Genomic DNA, 17835 nt, shown 5'->3' with positions numbered 1-17835 from the left:
CAGGAAACGGGATACCATTCTGGGAGAACTCTAGTCCCTAAAGCTATGGTTTTTAATCTCTTTTTGATTCATAGACACCTTCAAGATTCTAATGAAAATTATGAATCTTCTCCCCAGAAAAATGCACACATGAACATTTTTTGCATTTAATATTATTAATATATTATTAACATTAACAAATGTTTTGCATTTAATACCAAGGAGTTCTAGACCTTCCCCCATCAACTACTGCCTTACGTTCTTTTCGTAAGAGGAGTGCAAAAGTTCTTCTGATTGGATGATTGTCAAATAATTGAACCTGGCCTTAATGGGCAACATAAAATTCCCAAATTCTAGTTCCTCACAGAGAGAAAAAAAGAGATGTGAACTGTATTGTCTGAATTATCAAAATCGCACAGTGGAGAAATAGCTTTTACAAAAGATTGGTTTAAAGCAGTCCATCATCCCTCTAACTTTTCCCTTTCCAGGCCATGAGAGCTTTACACCATCATGTTTGGGGCCCTCTCAGAACAGTTTCCCCTGAATTTGGAAGTCAGCCTTATGCCATCAACCCACAGCGAAGCACACTGTAGGGGGAGCTGTGCAGATTATTACCAGTTATGAAAATGTTGGACTTCTCTTCTGGATGCTCACACACTTTACAAAATGCTGATTCAAACATGGAGAAAAAATCTGTGCTTTTCTTAAGTCTATGATTTTTTTTTTTAATCTTATGAGTACCATAAAACTTTTAGGTAAATGTTTTCTTCTCTGCTTTTCCCCATCTGAAGCTCAGAGGTAACTTGGCTGCCTTCCTCTGGCAACTGAACTGGGTAACTAGATTCATTAGTGAATCAATGTTTACGGCCCTCATTTTTCCTCTGCCCTGATTCTGTTTGTTTCTTTTTGATGCATTTATACTATTTCAAGCTGTTTTGGGACAAGCTGACACATTTCTAACTTTTTCTACATTTCAATGCTGTTCATGACAACTGTTTGCTTAACCTATGTTCTCATGCCATAGAGCTTATTTTATAGTTATCTTTCTTATCTGTAACTTTTCAGTACTGGACTCGAGTGTTTTGCAAACAGAAAATCTTCACCCACGCTTTACCAGGTGTTACGTGTATGTAAGACAGAGAAGGTAAGAATTGTTTGGGTTTAAGCAGATGTCATAGAAACACAGAGTGCTGTAGTATTTTTTCTACACTTGCTGAGATCAAATGAGGCTGCAAGGGAAGGTAACGTCCAGCCCACAGTGGGAAGTCAACTTTACCCTCTTCAGCTAAAATCTGCATAGGAATCCAGATGAAAATTCATTGGGAATCCAGGACAAGAGGAATGAGATGACTTGCCCAATAAAACATTATCTGTAAACACCAAAAGTAGACTACTGATCCCTAATCTTTTCATCTCATTTGGGTACCCTGATCTCTGAGAGATTTTGGAAAATGTGTGTTAAGACACTAACTCAGATTTAGTCTTGACACATTTTAATATTTGGTATTAATATATCTTTTTGAAAAATGAAGGTGAGACATTAAATTACAGTAGAATTTTCTGACAAATTTGGATAACCCATTAATGACTAAATACTTCAGCTTTAAAAAACAGTACAAATTTAAGGAAATACATAGTACCTCATGATTCCTTAAGTATTTCCGGTGACTAGAGTCTGTCATTGTTCCTCCTAGTCAACATGTAGTACAAACATTTCAGAAACGGGTTGCAGTCTACAGATTTTAAGCTGAAGCTTGGGACTGTCTAAAACTCAAAAATCTCCTGAATAGCAATGCACATAGGTACAGTACTTTTAGAAAATCTGCAAAGCCCTTTCAGATACATATTTTCAGTAAATCTTCTCGACCCCATTAGATGTTATTTCAGTTTTACTGATAAATACAATGAAGCCTTGAATAGCAGTGATTTTCATCCACCCAGTATTTGCTTAGGATGTTACGTGTTAGGCAGCATGCTGACTGAGGATGTAGGCAGGACCTAGCCCCTGAGAGATAGAAATCAAAGAGGATAGCACAGTCTGGTCAGGGCCACACACAGGGTGCTGTGAGAGCAATGAGGAGAAATGTTCCCCGATGTGGGTCAGAGTACAGGGGAAAGCTTTGCCAAGCCAGATAAAGTAGCCAAGTAAATAGGGAGTTTCAAGAGCACATGACAGGGTTGGGAAGAGGAGGCAAACTGAAGGACAGCATGTACACCAACACGAAAGAAATGATGTGGTGCACCTCAGGAATGGCATTTTCCATTGGTTCGAACTAGCTGAGCCTCTCCTAAGTGCTGGGCTTGTGCCGGGTAATGAGGATCCCACCATGAACCAGATGCAAATTTCTTGCCCTCAAGGAGTTTTAATTCTAACGGCAGAAATAGACAATACAAACACAAATCAAGTAATGAAATGATTTCAGATAGTGGTGGGCACTATGAAGGAAATAACGCAGGCCAATGAGCTAGAGAAATGGGGAGAAGCAGGTTTGGGAGGCGGCAGTCAAAGAAGGCTTGCTCATGAGAGGATGCCAGAGTGCAGGCCTGCAAGGGGGAAAATGCCAATCACAGGTGAGGTAAGAGAAAGGGAATATTCAGGGTAAACTGTAAGTCAAAGACCCTAACAGGTTAAAGCTTGTTGCACTCAATAAACATAAAGGAGGACAGCATGGGTGCAGCACAGTAAAGGATGATGCAATGGGAGATTAGGCCCAGATTATTGAGGCCCTGTAGGCTATACTAATTCATTTGGATTTTATTCTGAGTGCAGTAAGAAGCCTTGGGACTGGGCACAGTGGCTCACGCCTGTAACCCAGCACTTTGGGAAGCTGAGGCAGGTGGATCACTTGAGGTCAGGAGTTCGAGGTCAGCCTGACCAACATCGTGAAACCCTACTAAAAATACAAAAATTAGTTGGGCCTGGTGGCATGCGCCTGTAATCCCAGCTACTCGGGAGGCTAAGGCAGAAGAATCACTTGAGCCTGGGAGGCAGAGATTGCAGTGAGCCGAGATCCTGCCACTGTACTGCAGCATGGGCGACACAGTGAAACTCCATCTCTATCAAAAAAAAAGAGAAGCCTTGGAAGAGTCTAAAGGGAAGTAGTGGTGACACTGTTTCATTTACAATTCTAAAGGATAACTCCAGAAGTTCCCTGAATTACTGGTGTGAGTAGTATCAGTTAGGAGGCTACTGCCAGAATCAGGGTGAGAGAGAAGTAGTCTGGATCAGGTGGTAGAAGTGCAGGAGGGAAATGGTTGGGTCTGAGATAAGATTCTGGGGGAAGATTCAGGACCTCCCAAAGGACTGGATATGCAGACGTGGGTAAGGAAGGAATTATGAGCAATTCTTAGGAACAGGCAAACATAATGCTATGATATGGAATCTTAGCAAGAGGGAGAATAAAGAGTTCTCTCTTGGAAACAAGATGTTTGTCAGACATCCAAGTGAAGACATCGCATAAGCAGCTAGGTATCTAAGACAGCAGCTCTGGGAGAGGTCAAGATTAGTAATAAATGTAAGGGTCACTGGCCTGTAAGTGGCATTAAGAGCTTGAGATTGGAATGGAAACTTCTAGGGAAGAGAATGCTGAGGGAGAAAACCCATGACAGAGCTCTAGGGGGCCCTCTGACTTAGAGGTTAGAAGAGGAAAAGCCATGAGATGGAGTGGAGGATGAGGTAGAGATGAAACCAGAAGTTCCAGGTCTTAGAAGCCAAGAGAGAGTCCAGCTGTGCTGAATGATGCTCAGACGCTGATTAGGTCACTGGTGAACTCAAGAGCAAGAAAGCAGTCTGGGATGGAAATGGTGGTAGAGAGGGTTAGGAAGAGAACTGCGGTGGGGCGAGGTGAGAAACTGGAAAGAGTCACTGCAGACATTTCTTTCCAGAAGTGTTTGGGTGAAGGGAAGCAAATAAACACACAGAGCAGTAGATAGAGAGGTATAAAAAAAAATGAGGTTTTTTTAAAAAAGGGGAAATAACAGGATGCTTTATGCTAATGGGAAAGATCCACTAGAGAAAGAGGATTCACAGGGGCCATACCCTTGAGTTGGCAAGTACACTACACTGACCTGTCTCATCTGTAACTCACATTCTAGTTCCTTTGCTAGATCTATTTCCTGTGATCCTCAGATGCTGGCATCTTTCAGGGCCCCAAACCCAGCCTCCTGCTCCTCTCTCTCTCCACAGCCTCCCTGGTGGATCTTATCACCTCCCATGATTTCAAATGCTTCTGGCACATCAACATCCAGATCTTTATCTCCCATCTAAACTTGTCCTCAGCAGTGCAGACGCTGAACATTGATTTCCAATGGATATTCCATGGGCACCACGCACGAAAGCCAGTCCCTTGCCCTCCCTGCCTCTCTCCTCTGCATGAGTGCTGAGCAAGAGAGGACTGCTTGCTAAGGTTCTTTAGCCTACCCCGCTTATTCACTGCCAGCCTGACTTTATACACCACCAGCCCCTTGGCTAAGAGGGGCTACCAGCCTAGTAAATAACCAGCCCAGTTGGATGGTAAGTGGCAAAACCAGTCTATCAATCCAGATAAGTCTGACCCCTAATCCATGCTTCTACACATTTCCCTTAAAGAAAGTTCCTGCAGTTACTTTATTTTCAACATGTATCATAAAATCCTTATTTCAATTAGTACACAGCTATTCACATTTAAGTCAGCAAGATAAGTATCACTTTATGATAATACATATTCATATGAGAAAAAAGTCTAGCAAAGTGGTTTATTCTCACAACTTATCGCTGGAGGAAGTCCTTCAAACAAACCAGTGCAGAGAAAATGCCTATCAAAAGTATCGGTTTTTCAGCTTTCTTCACCACTGCTTTACATGTATCATTTTTATAATTTTATCTCTTCATGTTTTTAAAGAGCTGCTACTCCAGATGACAGTAACTCTTTGGTGTTTCTTTTTATTTCCAAGATTGTGATTTTTTTAAGAGGCTACTTTAAGGCTGTGAATTGTCTCACTGTCTTTTCACTCTCTCTTTTTAGTTCTTCAATATGGGCATCCAAGCGCTCTAGAATGTGATGAGACCTCAGTTCCTCCTCTTCCAAAAATCTAGTAGCTATTGAACCAAGGGGAGAAACAGGCAAAGAACACTGGAAGAGAGACAAATTTTGACATGTGTAAATAAGTAGAATATTATATTTCTAAGACACACTGTTCATGACATTTTCTAACTAGCAATATTAAAAGGTGATTGTTTTCCTTTGAAGAGACTTTTTTGGTTTTCATCCTAATAATAAGAGCAATAAAAGAACAAAACTCAGTAAGTTCTGTAAAAATTAACACAGATCTGTCCCTTTCTGACCCAAGTTGTAATCATGTAAAGTATCATATATTAGTTATTGGTCTGAAGAACGTTTCAGTTTAGACTTATATATCCTTCCATAGTTAATGCCTATTATTTCAAACTCACTTTAAAAACCTGAGTATGTCACTTTCATTTTAAAGCACAGAAAATTTAACAAAAATAAATTAGATGCCAGCTAAAATCAATATTTTTTCTCCTCCAAATTTTCAGTCCACAGTCCCTTATGTGAAACCCTTGAGGCTAGTGATGTTTCAGAATTCTGATTTTTAGAAAGGTAGTACAGAACATATGCCATATGCAGTCAATACTCATTCACAACAGTAGTCATTGTGTTCTATAAAGTCACCCAGAACACTGAATTAGCAAACACAGAATTTTTGGCCCAGGGAAATATACACATACAACAAATATACACACACACATACACATACCCCACACAGAGAGTACAATCCTAAATCCTAGAACAACTCATTCTGGTGGATTCTATAGTTTTTATTTCACATGAGAGACATGAGGATCAGAAGTGGTAACTCTCCTGAGGCCGCCCCACTAACTGGTGCCGAGGCTGGGACTCAGACTCTACCCATTCCTCTATCTGGCGTGGAGCTGGGCTTCTTCCCTACACTGTGCTGCCCCATCCATCTCCACCCTCTGGTCACCTCCACATAAGCAGGGACAAGAAGGCCGAGTGCTGCCTACTTCAACCTTGGCTGGGATTGTGCAAGTCGGTCACTCAAATTTTTGGCCACTCTGCATATGTCCACGAATGACTGTGGAAGTGCTACACATACTGATTTGGGAGTTATAAAGTTTAGGGAGTAGACAAATTCACAAATACAGAATCTGTGAATAATAAGGATCAACTGTATTACCCCAGTGGAGTCTGAGGGCACATCCCATAACCAAACACACTGATATTTCTGAAGCAAAACGCATGGATATTCACACTAAGTGGAACAGAGAAAGTCTATACAAACTAACACATCAGTTCAGGCCAGGGAAAGTTTTGGGGCCAAAATAATTTTGCTGCTAAACTTAGGAAGAAAGTGAAGTGAGGACTTATTTTGAAAAATAAAAGAAAACCTTTCCATGGATTTGGTGGCACATTAATAGGTCAAAAATACTGCACTTTCATGGCTATACGGCTGCAGCTGGTGACAGGAAATGAAGGGCCCATGGCAAGTGCTTTGGTGAAGAAGGCAAAAAGATGGTGCAGGCTGCACAGCAGTGGAAGGAGCAAGGGACCGGCATGGTGTCCAAGGCACATTCTGCTCTGAGGGCCATGATCTGTGACACCCAAGACATGCTCTGCACACATCAGAGGCACAGACTTCCTCTACCTCCGAACTCCCTTTCTTCTTTCCAGCAGTTCCTCTTTTCCTCCTTCACTGCCTGTGTCTCAGGACTATGCTGGCATCCAGAGACATTTCTTGAACTAACCATTCCAGAAGAAAATTGAGCATCTCTTAAAAGGGCAGGAAGGGAATTTCCAAGAAGTGTTAAAGACAAATGAATAACTATAACACATTTCAGAACATTTTGAAAAGTAGTCTTGGCTGAAAGTGTCTTCACAAGCAAAAACTGTATGATAGGGATATACCTGAGAATAATGAAGAGTACTTATGATAAAAGAACCAGTAAGGAAAAAAAAAAGATCACCCTCTTCACCCTTAAAAAAAAAAAAAAAATCAAACTAAAAAACTAACAAATTAATAAGATCAGAAAGTTTCCATACCGAAGACATAAACTCTTCTTGGTCATTCATACTCTCAGACACAGTGTCAGAAAAATTGGCTTCATTTGTATCTAGCGCTGAAGGCAAAGAGTGACTTTTACACAGACAGTAGGAAGTCAAAGACCTGGTGGAGCTGCAAGGGCTGATTTGAGGACTCAGGGGGCTTAGCACCCTAGACATGGGGTCTATACTATCCGACGCTTGTCCTCTTGGAGAATGAAGACCTGTTTTGTAGTGCTCAGTCTTTATTCCGTCATGTCTGTGCTGGCCATGGGTTGGCCTGGATGGTAGATTAGAAAACAAAACAAATAAAAAATTGTAGCAACTTTTCTCTCTCCAACAGAAATGTAGGAAATTTGCTTAAGCCAACAGCCTAACTAATAAGGCTAGAATTTACAAAATGAGCAACCTACTGAGATCAGGTGTTCTTTCATTCATTCAGGCCCCAAATATCCAATCCCCACTACCAGGTCCCTGCCCTCACACACTTATGGTATAGCAAGAAAGACAAACAAGCTGCCAGGTAATCTAGGTGGTTAGTGCTGGGACAGGAGAAGTGCTGTGCACCTAAGAAGGCACCTAACCTCACTAGAGGGTTGGGTTGGTGTAGGAGTAGAGGTGACCATGTCAGCAAAGGCTTTGGGTAGGAAAACATGTAAGCCATATAGCATGAGCTGAAGCCAGGTGGCTTTTCACTGAATGCTTATTTCTTATGGTAACAGCCTATAACAAACTGACTAAAACACAAAGGAAGCTGTTTATAAAAAGCCAAATTCTACTTCTTATGGGCAAATGGGGTTGAAGAGGTAGAAGGCAGCATGAAAAGTCTCAGGTAATACACATGTTGTTTACACTGACATCCAGAGTGTACAAAACAAAAGCTTTAATGAAAATGCTATACACCTCCCCCACCCATTTTTTAACATGATCATGGCTTTACTTGTGTACACTATACTTCAGAATTAAACATGGAGTCCTTTGATGAAGATTTAATTTCTGTAAGTCAGAAATTATTCTCAAAGAAATGAGAATTATATTGTATCAATACACATTTTAAATAAACTTTTAAGAAATTTTACTTGAACTCTGTATTCTTGAACTCAGTTGTTCTGCTGTGTGTTGGTTTAAAGATCCTGTCATTTTGTTTTTTGCACATCTGAGTAGAAATCTCCAGCTGAGATTTGGTATTCATCAAATCTTTCTGTAGTTGTTGATTTTCAGACACTAATTTACTTAATGCCTCAATATAATTCTCCTGGAGATCTGCTAGTGAAATCTCTTTTGCCTAATAAAAAAGAATACTAGAGTCACTTAATCTGTACAAGAATACTTGTGATCTGTGATACTGCTGGTTGGAAAATTCAGTATTTTTTAGTTGTAAGTAGTTAATCTATGGCTTTAATTTAGAAAAAGTGAAGATTTGTTTTTAGGCCTCTAAGACTAACAGAGATAAAGAATTCTTCAAGTAAATGCTGGTGGAACACTAGAAGCACAATGGGCTTCCTTGTGTGGCAAGGAATTCCAAGGAGGTGGAGGAAGGATGGAACCAGGATGGAGGAAAGTTGTAAGAAGGAATCAGAAACAGGGAAAAAGAAGGAAAATAGTGGCCATGTTTCTTCTGCAAGAAGGTGAAGGTTGAATAGCCCCAGAATACCAGTGGAAGAAAACAGAGACCTAGTTCAAGGAAAGAAATTTGAACAAAAAGTTCTGAGAAAAAAATCTGGCTGGCAGGGACAACTTTAAAATAAATACCCTCTAATATTAAACACTTTTCTACAACTTTGATATCTACTCATATATAAATTTGGACATGATAAGGCAGGGTTCAAGTACATAGTGGGAATTACTATTGTGATCTGGTATCATATATTTGATTGCTCTTCAATTCGAGGTGTTTCCTGGTAAGACACTACTTGAAAACATAGTAGTCTGGGTGATTTTTTTTCTGATGACAAAATATTTTAATTAGCATTATGCAAAGTTATGGTAATCTTTGGAGTTTAATACCATGGTTAGCCTGGTCTTTTCTGCAAAAAAAAAAAAATAAATAAATAAATTCTGAAAGTAAGCTCGTCAAGAATGGTCTAACAAACATAATTTTCCTAACAAAAACATAAACTTTAAAATATATCTGTCAACTATCTGTGTACAAGTAGTGACTAAGAGCTACAAAATCTTTCAACAAGTTGTAAATGCCAGACCAGATATCAGAGAAGAACATCTGCAGGACATATGAGTTAAAATGAAACTATTATCAATTTTTAAAACATGGTAAATAATGTATTTTATCAGAGCTGTTATTTCATTACTAAGATAATTAGGTAATTTATTAAAATAGACATTTAACCCAAACATTCATTTGTACAAGTAACTTCAGCTTTCTACATGGTAAAATGCAAAAGGGCACTTTCTAATAATTATTCTTCATAATATGTACAACATATTCACACTGTATGTAAATTCAAAACTAGAGAAAGCTTAAACTGCTGACACGGTTTTCACCAGTTTGATGTCTGATGTCATTAAACACACTTATTAAAAAATGATGATGCTTACCTTTGTTCAGGTATGTTTTAAAATTTCTCTAAGTTATTATTTTATAAACAATTACTATAGATAAATGAGTATGAAAGGTAATATGAAAACTGAGTAGCAAGCACACATCTAGCTGTGTAAAGAAAGAACAGTATTACCACTATTATTGACAGCTGGAAGTTTCAGGAGAAATTAAGCTGAACAGCATCTCTGGTCATGGTCTGGCTAAAGTTCCCCAAGAGTTCTCAATTCTTAAATATGAACAGATAATCACTGCATAAGAGTCTCTCAATCAAGTACTGCCGAATCCTAAGCCTTTACAGAATTCTGTGGTGTAAATCAGTTTAGTTCTTAGAGTTCTCCACTACTAGCTTAATATTGGCTTTATTAGGGGATATCAAGTTCCCTCCCTCCCTTCCTTCCCATCTTCCCCCTTATAAAATGTTTAGCTATTGTCTCCTCTCCTATTATTCCCAACCTTGTGGATTTGCGCTTTAAAAATAAATCCTTTAATGATAGTTTTAGAGGGATTTGAGGATACAGCAAGACCAGATGAGTGTTTTCACCTGCCACCTTCCATGACAGCGTAATATTCATAAAATCACAAATTAACCACTGAAATAAATAGTTTATTTCAAAATTTTGGACATTGCAAACAATACTGCAATGACCATTTTATGCACATTTGCTCCAAGAGAATGGTTTCTAAGGGAATGTAAAAAGATAACACCATTCTGAAAACAATTCAGCAATGATTACCAAAATCAGAAACACACATGACTCAGGAATTTAGAGGCTATATGTATTTACGCATTTGATGGATATTGCTAAGCTGTCCACTAGAAAGGCCATATCAATTCACTTTCTCATTGACAGTGCAATCAATCTGTTCCCTTACATCTTTCTAACATTGGCTATATATTAGTTTTTAAGGGTTATCAAACCAATTCATAAAAGAATGCATATTTATTTTGCTTTATTAGAGAGGTTGAATAGTTTTCTTTGTTTACTAGATATTTATATTAATTCTGTGAGGTATCTACTTAACATCCTTTGCCTATTTTTCTACTGGATTATCTTTTCCTTATTATCTTTGTAGGGAATTTTTATGTACTAATAATTTACATTAACCTTTTGTCTGATTATAAATTGTTTTCTCCCTATTAGCCTTTTTTAATAAGGCCTTTTACCTTCCAGAAACTTCACATTTTTATGTTGTAAAATCCTCTATGGCTTCATGATGTTTGGAGAATCTTACCCTTCTGAAAGATTACAAAAATAGTCCCCCGTTTTTCCAGTTGAAATAAGGTACTCTACAATAGTCTTTTGCACATTCTTCCACCCCAGTATCCACAATCCTGGATTGTGAAATTAGAATTTTTCAGAGCAAACAGGGAGCACCTTGGAATTATATATCTTTTTGGAGGAATACTCTCTGGAAATGCAGGAAAAAAGCATTTACACAATTTTCAGACATCTGACCTACACCAAGAAAAGATGGGTCAGAATAGATGAGTCATTTCACAAATTATAGGAACTTTGTAACAAAACAGTTAAAAGAGCATCTATGCTGTAACTCACTGTTGGCTAATCATGTTCTCTCTGATTTCACAGAAGCTTGTATGCATTTCTTACCCTTGCTACTAGATTAGTCTCTTAAAGGCTAGAGTAATTTGAGTGATTGCAGCTGATCCAAAATCTCTCTTAAAGGCAAGAATGCTATCTTACTCATCCTGTGTTCATTATAGCACCTACTAAAAGTCCTTGAATATAAAAGATTCTAAAATATTTTACTATGTGAATATCTTGCAGAAAAAAATTAAAGCTAAATTATTTTAAAAACAATATACTTTCTAAAAAGATAACATAAACATAATAATCATTAACAATAATAATAAAAATGCCACCATCTAGCATGTATTGCATACTTACTAAGTGCCAGGTACTATGCTAAGTCCTTCATATACATTCTTCCAACTAAGAACACAGACTGTAGGTATATTTTGTCACATATATAATATAAAGAAATACCTTTGTGGCCAGGCACGGTGGCTCACGCCTGTAATCCCAGCACTTTGGGAGGCTCAGGAGGGCAGATCACCTAAGGTCGGGAGTTCGAGACCAGCCTGACCAATATGGAGAAACCCCGTCTCTACTGAAAATACAAAATCAGCCGGGTGTGGTGGCGCATGCCTGTAATCCCAATTACTCAGGAGGCTGAGGCAGGAGCATCGCTTGAACCCAGGAGGTGGAGGTTGAGCCAAGATCACGCCATTGCACTCCAGTCTGGGTAACAAGAGCGAAACCCCGTCTCAAACAAACAAACAAACAAACAAAAACCCTTCCTGCTGCTGGAGTGGAGAGTCATATTTTGCTCACTTCCAGCATTATTTTGCCTTCATTTCCTTGAGAAAATTTCTGCAAAAGGATCTAAGTTGATCTTAACTCTCTGTTTATAATGTCAATATTTACAAAGTAGTTTTTTTTTAAGGCATGGATAGTAGAAAAACTTAAGTTTCTATTTATGTACCTCATGTAAACCCAATTCGAATTTCATCACCATTTCAGAAAGATGACGATTTTCTAATTTGAGTGACTCCAGCTGATCCAAAATCTCCTGAAAAGGGGAAAGCAGAAAAAAATAAATATAACATGTAAATCAAATTCATCTTACAAAATTTTCCACATGTAATTTTCATTAGGCTAAGTCATATTCTTCATTTACATATAAACATATATAAATATACATATATATATATATGGACTTTCTAAAAAGATTTATAAGGTGTTATCAAGGTGAATGAACATGAATGGGATGAAGATATCATTCTAATAGGATAAATCAGGTGACAAAGCAGCAAAGTTTCAATTCACTGGTAAATCCCTTAAATCCCTACCCATTCTCCTGTGTTGGCCTCCTCCAACTTGGCTTCTACCTGCAGCGTCACATGGAATTGTACTTTATTCACAAAATAATAACTTATTTTCAGTTCTCATTCCCCTTAGCTTTTGTGCTTAACCATTCCCATTTGAAAATATTCCTTCTGGCCGGGAGCGGTGGCTCATGCCTGTAATCCCAGCATTTTGGGAGGCCGAGATGGGCGGATCACGAGGTCAGGAGATCGAGACCATCCTGGCTAACACGGTGAAACCCCGTCTCTACTAAAAATACAAAAAAAAAAAAAACCAGCCGGGAGTGGTGGCAGGCGCCTGTAGTCCCAGCTACTTGGGAGGCTGAGGCAGGAGAATGGCGTGAACCTGGCGGGCAGAGCTTGCAGTGAGCCGAGATCACGCCACTGCACTCCAGCCTGGACGACAGAGTGAGAATCCGTCTCAAAAAAAAAAAAAAAAAAAAAAAAAAAAAGAAAATATTCCTTTCCTTGGCTTGGCAAAAACTATCTGATTTTCCTCCTCACTGCTCCCTTTTTTTTTTTTTTTTGAGACGGAGTCTCGCTGTGCCGCCCAGGCTGGAGTGCAGTGGCCGGATCTCAGCTCACTGCAAGCTCCGCCTCCCGGGTTCACGCCATTCTCCTGCCTCAGCTTCCCAAGTAGCTGGGACTACAGGCGCCCGCCATGTCGCCCGGCTAGTTTTTTGTATTTTTAGTAGAGACAGGGTTTCACCATGTTAGCCAGGATGGTCTCGATCTCCTGACCTTGTGATCCGCCCGTCTCGGCCTCCCAAAGTGCTGGGATTACAGGCTTGAGCAACCGCGCCCGGCCAGTGCTCCCTTTTTTTAAGCTTCATTCCAACATCTTTTATACACTAAATGAGAAGTATCCTAAGTTTGGTCTGAGTCACTTCTCTTTTTATGCAATGCTTTCTCACTATAATCATTAAGTCTCTCAGGGGGTTTCAAATGTCACCATGAAGAAAGGACAGCCACAGCTAAATACCTAATCCTGATTTTAATCTTCAACTCCAGGCCTTCTGTGGAAATGACTATTATCCACACAAAATTCCAGCCTTTATTCCAAACAAATGTGTTAAACCAAAGTCCTCTCCACTAGTTTCCCCAGTCTGTGTACTTTTCACACAAATTCATCATCCTTCACCAAACTAGATCCCTGTCTTTTCTCTATTTAATTAAAGAGCATCACTTTCCATCAGTTGCCTAAGCTTAAATCCTGTGGAACACCATTCCTTAACTCTGTCTACCTCACCCTCCCTGCCAATCAAATACCATGCCTAGTCATTTTTACCAGCCCAGTATCTCCAGAATTCATCCATTTCTCTCTCCCTCCCTTACCCACTGCTCAGGCCACCATCTTACCACTGTAACAGCATCTGGGTGCTCTGTCTCCCTGCTTATTCTCCATTTAAAGACCACTGAATTTTACTCCTGCTTGTGGCCATTCCCTACTGACCTCAAGCTCACAGTATAACTCCGTTATGTGGCTAACAGAGCCCTTCAGCAGCCAGTCCCTGCTTTCCAGTCTCATACCTTCCACTCATCCCACGTGTACTCTAGTTTCAACCACAGCAAGCATGTTCTACTATCTCTTAGAGACCTCTGTATTTTCCTGTGCCTGAAACACTTTCCTTCCCCTCACCCAGCTCGCTCCTAACTTAGTTTTGCTATCACACCTTCTGGAAGGCCTTTGCAGCGAGTGGTCTAGATTCAGGCTGCTTGTGATCTCTAGTGACTCTCATCATACACCACTGATACAGTCACTTTACTTGTCTGTGTCTACTCTCACCTCTGCACCACCCTCACTAAACTCTCTGTTAACCAGCATACCCACAGCTCAAAGCAGGTATCTAATAAAAATTCACTGAATTAAATATTATGAAAATTATGTCTTTAATCAATTCCATCTTTAAAACAAATTTAAAATTTAAAAAAGTTTTTGTTCAGGCTTCACCTTATGCTCTACTGCTTTTTCTTCTGCCTTTTGCATCTCTGCTTTGAGTCGCTTTTCCATGTCTGAGGAAGAACCTTTGATGGAAGCAATAGAGATATCTCGCTGATGTAACTCCTGAGTTAGATGGGAGATTTCCATCTTCATTCCTTCTAATGCAGAACTGTAACTGTGTTCACCCTGTAAAATCTGTTCTTTCAACTATAAAGAAAGCAGAAAAGAAAGCACCAAAAGAGAAAGCATTTAGATAGAACAATATGTTACCAGCTAATAAAATAAAAGCTTACCTTATCTCAAGACATTAAATTTCTCCTGAATTAAATCTGCAGAAAAATTAGCAATTTACCAAGTTGCATATCTGTACTGAAAGTCAGGTGGTTATACCTACAATCATTTATTATACCTCAAAACAGGGAGAGATGGGTTATTCAAGTGCTGAGGACCAGAATCAAAGTCCATGCACACTATTTAGAGGACAGTACTTGTGACCTTCATTCTTTTTTTTAGTTGTGAATCTAAAAGTTTTGCTCATATGGTATCTTGGTCCACAGGATAACAAACAGAAAGAACAAGAGGAAGAAACGAGCTAGAAGTAATCTTAAAGAAGTAACAAAAAATATAAAACAACAAATAGGACAGTTAGGACCCACTCATATAGACACAAACAGCTCTGCATACCTCAATAGCTGACAAGGATACCAACCACATCATAGCACAGGAGACAATCCACAAATACTATGTTTAGGCAATAAGAAAATATTAAATGACAGTTCATATTTTTTTGCAAGCACTAAGTGTATGTCTTTTAGAAAACTTTTCATTAAAACATGTTTAAAATAAAGTTTTTAAGTTCAAAGGGAACAGCCTTCAATTATCTTAAAAATATTTATTGGACATCAGGGGGATGCCAGAGAAAGAAGGCACTTTCCCTATGCACATTCCATGTACTCTTCCACTCCTAAATATCAAGTGGCCCCTTGAACTACATTTTTCTCTCATTAAAAATAACCCCCCTGTAATCCCAGCACTTTGGGAGGCTGAGACGGGCGGATCACGAGGTCAGGAGATCGAGACCATCCTGGCTAACATGGTGAAACCCTGTCTCTACTAAAAAATACAAAAAACTAGCCAGGCGAGGTGGCGGGCGCCTGTAGCCCCAGCTACTCGGGAGGCTGAGGCAGGAGAATGGCATAAACCTAGGAGGCGGAGCTTGCAGTGAGCTGAGATCCATCCACTGCACTCCAGCCCGGGCAGCAGAGCGAGACTCCGTCTCAAAAAAAAAAACAAAAAAAAAACCCTCTAATCTCCAAACCCACAGCTCAGTCCATAAACACATACAATTTTGCAATCCTAGGTATGCATATTTTTACCTTCTTAATCTCTGCTCTGTATTCATTGTTATGTGCTTCCATCCTCTTTAATTCTTCGTATTTTTCCATTAGTTCTTGACTCAGCTGTTTACACGTTGCACTCACAGATTCCAAACTGTATGACCAAAAATAAGATCCCATATTTAAAACAAAACCAAAATCCCGAAACCTATAAATTGGACTATGTAATTTACATTCTTGATGTCCAAAAAATATCCAGCCAATATCTTAAACATCACATCACTCATTTAAACATTATTAAAAAGCCAATCAATAAAAAAACTGTGATAAAAAGTAAATTGTTGTCCCAACGTCAAAAATTATAAACTCAATTTTAGCCAAATGGAAGAGTACACGTATACTTCAATGATAACAAAGATTATCTCAAGTACTCCAAGTATTCCAAAAGGAATAAAGCAGAAAATATGTGTGTGTATGTATGTTTGTGTATTTAACATGTAGATAAAAGAAAATACTTACTAGTTTCCAAAACCAGAAATAAATGTAAAAACAAAAAATGTGTTACTTAAAGATAACCTAAAAAGTGTAAAATGATATTTCTCTTGTTGTTTGCCTAAAGGTTAACAGTTCATGTTAAAGTAATTTTATCTTTTACATACAGAAAATGCCAGTGTACAAATGATCATGAGTCATGTGTTTAAAACAAAATATCACACTCTTCCCAATCAAAAAGTTGAGAGGTATGAAAAACCAAAAAAAATTTATAAGTACGACAATGACAAGAGTTTAGGTGGGTACGGTATAGCATTAGTCAGGATTCAATTAACACCCAAGGAAGTAACAACACCACAGCAGAACAAAAAGGAGGATCACCATGTGTCAACTGTTACCCTTCCTACCCTGCTTCCGAGGTGGTAGGGAGGACAACCTAAGTGAAGGGCTGCTAAACAGGTGAAAGGTAAAGAAGTAGAGTCAGTACAGACAATTCTTTTGAAGAATTTGGTCTTAAAGAGAAGTACAGAAATGTGGAAATAACTCGACAGAGATATAGGATTAAGGGATGGTTTTTCCCCCAGATGGGTGACGTTATAGCATATTTTATACCAGTGGATATCATTCAGCGGAGAGAAAGAACTTGATGATGTAGAAAAGAAAGGATGTAACTACAGAAAAAGGACACAAGTGGAGTAGTTGGTCTTAGAAGTGCAGAAAGGCACAGATGTGGGAAGACTGGTAGTTTTGATGACAGAAAGATTAAGAAGTTCTCCTTTAATTGCTTCTGTCTTCTCAATGAAATAAGGACTTAGGCAGGGCGTGGTGGCTCACACCTGTAATCCCAGCACTTTGGGACGCTGAGGCGGGTAGATCACCTGAGGTCAGGAGTTCAAGACCAGCCTGGCCAACATGGTGAAACCCTGTCTCTACAAAAATACAAAAATTAGCCAGGCGTGGTGGCTCACGCCTGTAATCTCAGCTACTCGGAAGGCTGGGGAGGAAGAATCACTTGCACCGGGAGGCAGAGGTTGCAGTGAGCCGAGATCATGCCATTGCACTCCAGCCTGGGTGAAAGAGTGGGACTCCATCTCAAAAAAAAAGAAAAAAAAAGAAATAAGAACTCAGGCCATTTGTGGATGCTAGAAAAAAATCTTATTTTTTTCACTATGACTATTATATTCATTTACTTTAGCAATATGATGATCAAAAATTCGTTTTAACAACTTGAAATTTTTGAAATGTGTGTATAATTATGTACCTGCCTTCAAGACGAGTCACCTCTGCCTGCAGAAGTTCCTCACTAGTATGGGTAAAATTCAACTGCGAGAGCACACTGTCTAAGTCCCCCTGCCCTTGAGAGGTATACTTCTTTTCTGCCAGAGATTCTTCCCGTAGCCTATGGAAAGACATAGGATGATTGTTAAGGCCTTTATCTCTGCAAACACAAACAATGCACATCTAGTTTGTGTTTCCCAACTATTTTTGATAAACTCTTTGGAACTCTTCAGTTTGTCTCCTGCTTTATAAAAACAATATTGGGAGAGGAAAGACAGTCAAGAGATGCTGAAATTTAA

At 39.1% G+C, this 17835-nt stretch overlaps 1 protein-coding gene across 30 annotated transcripts in view; it reads right to left on the bottom strand.

Annotated features, from left to right (window-relative positions):
• CEP63 (centrosomal protein 63) overlaps positions 1–17835 on the bottom strand; it is a 137266-nt gene that overhangs the window by 51082 nt on the left and 68349 nt on the right. For 10 of the 30 annotated variants that reach the window (XM_030934114.1, XM_030934130.1, XM_030934169.1 and 7 more), the window contains 7 exons: positions 17520–17657; positions 15806–15920; positions 14439–14636; positions 12106–12192; positions 8120–8325; positions 7041–7320; positions 696–5090 (listed from right to left, as the gene is read on the bottom strand). In XM_030934114.1, coding sequence (XP_030789974.1) covers positions 4932–5090; positions 7041–7320; positions 8120–8325; positions 12106–12192; positions 14439–14636; positions 15806–15920; positions 17520–17657 — 1183 coding nt within the window. In that variant the 3' untranslated portion in view covers positions 696–4931. Of the gene's footprint in view, positions 1–695; positions 5091–7040; positions 7321–8119; positions 8326–12105; positions 12193–14438; positions 14637–15805; positions 15921–17519; positions 17658–17835 lie in introns of those variants that run through there. The other 20 variants (XM_010364844.2, XM_030934200.1, XM_030934232.1 and 17 more) reach the window with 11 other exon arrangements.

Source organism: Rhinopithecus roxellana, chromosome 1 (assembly GCF_007565055.1).
Source record: "Rhinopithecus roxellana isolate Shanxi Qingling chromosome 1, ASM756505v1, whole genome shotgun sequence".
In the NCBI taxonomy this organism is placed as follows: Eukaryota; Metazoa; Chordata; class Mammalia; order Primates; family Cercopithecidae; genus Rhinopithecus; species Rhinopithecus roxellana.
This window is presented reverse-complemented; position numbering and strand designations above follow the sequence as displayed.